General features: G+C 37.5%; 1 protein-coding gene across 1 annotated transcript; it reads left to right on the top strand.

Annotated features, from left to right (window-relative positions):
- The first annotated feature begins 3,525 nt into the window (after positions 1-3,525).
- Positions 3,526-5,187, top strand: CXCL10 (C-X-C motif chemokine ligand 10). The gene is made up of 4 exons (XM_054590031.1): positions 3,526-3,667; positions 4,189-4,315; positions 4,548-4,634; positions 5,094-5,187. Exons 1-4 carry the CDS (start codon positions 3,607-3,609, stop codon positions 5,107-5,109), a joined length of 291 nt encoding a protein of 96 aa, XP_054446006.1. The 5' UTR covers positions 3,526-3,606; the 3' UTR covers positions 5,110-5,187.
- The last annotated feature ends 2,039 nt before the right edge of the window (positions 5,188-7,226 follow it).

Raw genomic sequence — 7,226 nt, 5'->3', positions numbered from 1 at the left:
GTCCCATACACGAAGTACACAGACACTGATGAGAATAAGTACAACTCTCCTACTCTCCTTATTCCTCTCCGTACAACACCATCCACGGCCATATATGTAATATGCACTGAAGAGATCTGCATCCTTCATTCATTCAAAGCATAATTACAGAGACCCTCCAGTAAGTAATTAAGAAGCTTTGTATATTTATCCCTAGAGTTGGGGAGGCGGGGGGCAGGGAGTGTGGGGAATTGAATGTGGGAGGTGGGGTGCACAGGGTGGGGGACACTAAAGAGGGGGACAGGGGACAACTGTAATTGAACAATAAAAAAGAAACTCCCCCCCCAAAAAAATTAAGTAAATAAATGTGTATCTAAGTGATCATTGGCTGGCTAACATGTATATATCTCTATACATATGTGTATAACATATATATATACCACAGCATTTTTGTTTTAGTATGAAGTTCAGTGTAAGATCCATTTTAGACCTTTTCTAGGGGTTTATCAACAATGCACCAAAATAATCTCAAAGATGGCTTCAGCCAATTAAGACAGATAGAATGAAAATCAGAAATCCAAATCAAGAACAATGTTTTCTCTGGAGCGACAGTATAACAAAGTTGTTGAGAACATGGACTCTAGAGTTACTGGGATAAATGAATCATTATTTAAGATTTAAATAAGTCAATATTCATAAAGCCCTTCAAATACTTCCTCACCCACAGTTAATGCTCTGCACTATTTAGTAAAAATCAAATAAATGAGTAAAAAATTTCTCTCAATAATAGGTTAATATCTAAATAGTCCACTTAGCAGGTATCTGCCTCAACTCTCCTATTTACTTTGCTTATACAGACAACATCTTAGCTGAGAATTTAGATACTAACAAAAGCAAAATTATCACCTTGTATCTTTTTTATTGTTTAATGTTGAACTATTCAGAGCCTCTTCCATCCATGATGTCAGACATTTCTCTGAAAATTTTTGGCATTTTTACTAATAGTCCAATTTTTTTTAATGATATATTTTTAAAGATTTTATTGATTTATTTTTAGAGAGAGGGGAAAAGAGGGAGAAAGGGGGGAGAGAAACATCAGTTGGTTGCCTTTTGTATGTGCCCCAAGTGGGGACCAAAGCTGCAACCCAGGCATCTGCCCTGACCAGGAATCAAACAAGAGACTTTTCACTTTGTGGAACAAAACTCAATTATCATACTTGTCAGGGTTCATAGTCCAGTTTTGTTTTTGTTTTTCAATATTTTTTAAAATATATTTTTAGAGAGAGGGGAAGGGAAAGAGAAAGACAGGGGGAGAAACATTAATGTGTGGTTGCCTCTCATGCACCCTGTACTGGGGACCTGGCCTGCAACCCAGGCATGTGCCCTGACGGGGAACCAAACCGGCAACCCTTTGGTTCACAGGCCAACACTCAATCCACTGTGTCACACCAGCCAGGGCTCATAGTCCAGTGTTTATTCTGCACTAACAGTGACTGGGAGGGCTCCTCCATGTCACTTGCTCATAGCCTTTCCCTCATCAGAAGAAAGACTCTGTTGGTGCAAGTCTTCTGCGTTCTCTCAATCCCTGACTCATTTCCCTTCCTTTTGTGTTTCCAGTTTCCCACAGCTAAGTCCACTGACTCACCTATTTGAAAGCTTAGCTCTGTTCCAGTCCTTGGACCAAACTGATGGGAATGGAGCACTCCAGCAATTTCTGCCTGCCCCAAGCAATAACTCATTCACTGTTGTGATGACGGTCCTGCGTTTGAGGTTCCAAGTCTTATGTGTGCCCCATCTGTGGATATAGGCTTGGCCTCTTTGCTGAGTTTTGGGTCAGAATCTGACAGATACAGTGGCCTACTCCTACACTAGCCTAAAATCTTGCCTTTCCCTGGCCTATCTCTACATTGTTGTGGCCTACCTAATTATGAAAAGACCTCCCAGATATTTCCCTAGATTCCAAGTATCACCTGCATCAGATTTCCCATTGCAGGCAGATGCCTGCATTTAGAACAGTATTTCATTTTGGATCCCCTATTACCAATCCCTTGCAAAGAACACAATTAAACTTAGATACTGGTGAAAGTCACTATTAGGCCCAACACATTATATTATATGGGTACCGCCGCCTTCCTACTGAAATCGTCTGCTGTGAATCATCAGCCCAGTATCAATGCTAAGACAAGACACCAAGTTTTGTTACTGTCATCCAGTTGCGATTGTGCTAATTTCAGTTACCACTGTTACCAGTTCAATGACTAATACTTTTTTTCCTTCTCCTTTTGCACTTGGGAGCTGGATCCACATTAAATCCACCTCTCTTTCCATCCTGTTCTCCCAGGGTCTGTCTCTACTCATGCACCATTTTTAGATTTACTTCTTCAAAAAACATCCTTTGTTTTTGCAATAACCCTTTTATAGCTATGAATCCCTTTCTCACTCCATTCTCGATGTTAATGATGTTTTTGTTCAAGGGCTGACAGCAATACATAACCTTTTTGGTTAACACACCAGAAATTAAATATCCAAATGAGTACTGTGTTCCCTCCAAATGGTTATGTTGGAGACTATTCACTTATTCTAATGATACTAAGAGTGGCCAAAACATTTCTGGAATTCTTTGAATCTTGACAGTTCCATATCTTTGACCTTCCCCAAGAAGACCAAACCTATTAGTTTATAGTATTTCATTAAAGGACAACACCTGGCTAAACTACTATTTCCAAAAATTAGACTTACTTACAAAAGATTTTAAAAATTGAAATTACTGAGGAATTTTTAAAAACTGCTTAAAGAAATTTTTTAAAATTACCTGGTGATTGCCAGGGGGAGTATAAGAGGACTAAATGATAATGGAAAAAATACAATATGGATTAAATAAAAAATAAAGTTAGTAAAAAAATTATTTAGCCTCTGACAATAATTAGAGAAGTTTAAAATAAATGTTGAGAAAAAACATCAGGGGTAGAATAAATGTATGGCAATTTCTGTATGATATAACACACTTACCTAACCTCTAAGATTATTTTTCTATATATGAAATGAAATTAACTTCTTACAAGGCTTTGACAGGGATAAAATGAGAAAGTAAATGACAACCCTTAAACCCAAAAAGTTAATAAAAGATATTCCTAATAATGCCTTAGTACTGCAAATTAAGATGAACTCAAAACACAATATTAAGATATATTCATTTAAAAACTATATTTAGCGCTTTGACTTGAGGAGTAAGTTGATATTTTTATTTTGCAGGAGGTTAAATATGAGAATCAAAGATCTATTTTAAAATATAATTTCTATATGCAATGGAGTTCTGATTTTCAAGAAACAGTTCATGATTTGGAAAGTGAAACTTACTTTCTCCTATAAATAAAAAAGGGGGAGAGAGGGAAATTCCATAGCTCACCCACAATAAAAATAAATGATACTTTCACGTCTGCAGCATGGGACTTCCCCAAAGAACAGACAGCAGGTTTTGCTGAGTAAACTGTAATGTTATCCAATCGGAGTTAGGGAGGAAGTGCCCTTACAAATAAATACTGCATCCTAGCCCCATGTTTTCTCAGACATCCCTCAACTGCTTAGGCATTCCTAACCTACTGCAAAGGAACCTCCAGTCACAGCACCATGAACCAAAGTGCTCTTCTTATTTTCTGCCTTATCCTTCTGACTCTGGGTGGAGCTCAAGGTAAGGAGCATCAAGGGATATTTAATTTGTAAGTTCAGAAATAGAACTGGGTATAAATTCTACAAATACAGAAATAGGGTATTTGCAAAAGTTTTACAGCCTGCCTATGAATGAATGGTAAGTGAGCAGAGATTCCATCTCGTCAGAGTTTAGAGTAAGAGAAGCAAGTGGAATAAATGAGAGGAGGAGGTGGGAGCAGAAGAGGAAAGGGAAAAGGGAGGACAGACAGAAAATGTGAAGGAATGAGAAGAGAGAAGATGACACAGACACCCCCTTAATTAACTTATCTTAATTAGCCATATGAACTGTGACTTTAGGTATGACCATACAATCAATGAGGTGTAATTACGTTCTTTCAGATAATCAACTAAATAATCCCTAAGAACTGTTTTATAATGGCATCATCAGATGATGTGATGACAGGGGGATATAGGTTCCGCTAAGCACCACCTAATCCACATGAAACGCCGGAAAAGACCACTGAGCTCACCTGCCCTGCTGTGCCCACCTCTCTTCTGCAGGAATCTCTCTCTCTAGAACTACACGCTGTACCTGCATCAGTGTTAGTGATAAACGTGTTCCTCTAAGTTCCTTAGAAAAACTTGAAGTGTTTCCTGCAAGTCAATCTTGTCCACGTGTTGAGATTATGTGAGTATAATACCATCTGCTGATTATCTCCCTGGCTGTAATCATAAGAATACTTATTGATCATAAAAGATCAGTAAAGTGTTTGGGAGGATTCTAAGACTTCTATATAGCAAATATAGCAAGGGGAAACATGTAGAGTGAAACTTAAGTGTCTGACTTAGAAACTGTATATGCCATCAGTTTATTGGTCCAACATTATTTTAAATGTTTTCATTCCTTCTTACTTCTATAGTGTCACAATGAAAAATGGGGAAAAAAGATGTATGAATCCAGAGTCTAAGATCATGCAGAATATACTGAAAGTACTTCGCAATAAAAGGTAGGTTTGCTGTTGCCTGCAGAAAAATTGCTCTTGAAGAAATGTCATTCTTGGCAAGTTAGAAATAGTTGCATTGCGCTTTGCTATGGGATCCCTGCTTAGAAGTGTGTTAGCACCATGCCCTCTCCTCTAGCTTCAGTTATTTATACACTAGGGTGCCATCACTGTATTATCAAAAGTTACTCTGACTACATGTCTGAAAGTGTCAGTAAGTTATTTTATCCTTGAGGCAGAGATATAACTATTCAAGCAAAGCTGCCAAACTTGCCCCAAGCCTTTCCTGGCCTTAAAAAAGCAGCACCTGTAATCCACAGCGATTGTATAGCAGCAGGCAAGCTTACCACACACTTCCCCTGAGGGCTTGGGGTTATCAATGAATTCAGTAAATTTCAAGTAGAACCAAGACAGAAGCCCGAGTTGAGTGTTTCACATTTTTACACCTTCTTTCTCTTCTTACAGGTCTAATAGACCTTGAACCCAGAGAAAAGCATCACCACTGCACTACTGATAAGGATGGACCATCGTTTTCTTATGCAGAGTATATGTTAAGTCAAATTGTCTCTGGATTGTAGTTCTCCTAAAAGGTGACCAACCACAGTCACCAAATCAGCTGCTATAACTCCTGCAAGGAAGTGGGTGGTTCATCACCCTGAGGGGTTCAGTAGTAACTCTGCCCCGGTACTATACCATAAGCTATGCTCAGGTCCTTAGTGAAAGTGCCACGTCCTAGCCCTGCTTTACTCACCTTTCCTACCTTCTAAAGCTTACTGAGAGATCTTTTCACCTCTGGGTTTACCAGAGTTCTTAGAATCTCAAATAACTAAAAGGAATGCAATCAAAATGATAATACAATCTGCTTTTTAAAGACAGATCTTTCCTGCACACTCCTACCTGCCATCCTCCCCAGGGGCTCAGATTCTTCTAGTGGTTATATTATATAGTCAAAATACACAGAAGCTAGAAATGCCTGAAAATGTATGTGAAAATAGTACCATTTAATGAAAAACTATACAAAGCAGAATTCTTAAATGTATGTTTCTTACATTGTTTTCAGTGTTTATGAAATAACTTGTGTAATTAAGTACTACACATGAATGAGCATGGCAAAAAATTTTAAAATCTAGGTATTTTCTTTGCATGTCATATAAGACAAATATGCTGTATGTTTTTCAAAATAAAAATGGTGTGCTCTCCTGGAAATATTAAGAAAGGTTATTTAACTGTTGAGAAACCAAGAAAGTAATAAAGTAATTAAAACTATGATGAAGTTTCTGGTGGGTCATTTGACTGGGATATTTATTTCATAAGAAGCTTCAATTGGAGGATTCATAGCCTAGAGAGGCTGGGGTGGGTAAAGAACAAATGCGTTTGAAAATTACATTCCTTCTAACCATACTCCCCTGAAAGGCCCATCATACAAATTCCTTCAGGACTGATTTGGTGTAACTGATGTGTCCTGAGCTTCAGACTCTGACGGTCAACTTTCTATGAGATATCTCCACCTGGATATACCATAGGAACATCAAACTCCAAAATAAATTAATTCCCCTCTCTCCCAGATCTACTTCTCCTCCTCCATTGTATGTCCTAATTTAATGACACGATTATCTACTCTCGCCCAAACCAGACACCTGGGAATAATTTTCTATACTCCTTCCCCCTCACCTTGAATATACAATTAGTCATTAGGAAGATATTTAAAGTGCATTTAGTTGGCAAATTATTAGTATCAGGAATATATTTTTAAAACTCCTGTGAATAAAAAAGGAAAAGTTGACAACTACTTGAAAGCTGAAGATCAGAAGTAAACAGTAATTTCACAGAAGGAACAAAAGCATACAACCTTAACATATGAAAAGATCCAACCTCACTAGAAATTAGGGACATGTCCATTCAAATCTATAGGGAGTACCATTTCTCACCACCAGACTGGGCAAAATCGATTTTTTAAGTTGAATAATACCAAGTGTGAGGGAGGACTCAGAGCAGTGAGGAATGCCCCGCTCTGCCGGTGGGAGAAAATACAGCTATGATTACTTTGGAGAACAGTTGGTATTACCTTATAAAATTTAACATGAGCACATTCTATGTCCTAGCAATTCTACTACTATGTAGATACCACAGATAAATTCTTGCATAGGACATGTATGAGAAACGTTATAGCAGCACTGTTTATAATAGCAAAACTCTTGACACAAGCCAAATGTTCATAAATAGAATAAGTACATTAGAGTATGTTAATTCAATACGCTATTATAATAGCAGTGGAAATAAATGAAGTATTACTATATACATCAACATGGATGAATCTCAAAAATCATCTTGCACAAAAAAGATCATGACACAGAAAAGTACATGTGGTATGACTCCATTTACTATAAAGTTTTAAAACAGGCAAACTTAACATTGTATTTTGGAGTTAAGGTATATATGATGAAAACAAGAAAAAAGCAAAAAAATGATTTCTATAAAATTCAGGATGGTGATTATTTCAGATGAGAAGGAAATGTCATCAGGGAGGGGTACATAAGGGGCTTCTGGACTATGATAATGTTCTATTTTTGACCTAGGTAGTGGGTACGTGAGAATTTG

The sequence above is a fragment of the Pteronotus mesoamericanus genome, unplaced genomic scaffold (genome assembly GCF_021234165.1).
Source record: "Pteronotus mesoamericanus isolate MK-2021 breed Mesoamerican mustached bat unplaced genomic scaffold, CSHL_Meso_final contig_130, whole genome shotgun sequence".
Lineage (NCBI taxonomy): Eukaryota > Metazoa > Chordata > Mammalia > Chiroptera > Mormoopidae > Pteronotus > Pteronotus mesoamericanus.
The sequence above is the reverse complement of the archived record's forward strand: the minus strand, read 5'-3'. Positions and strand labels throughout refer to the sequence as shown.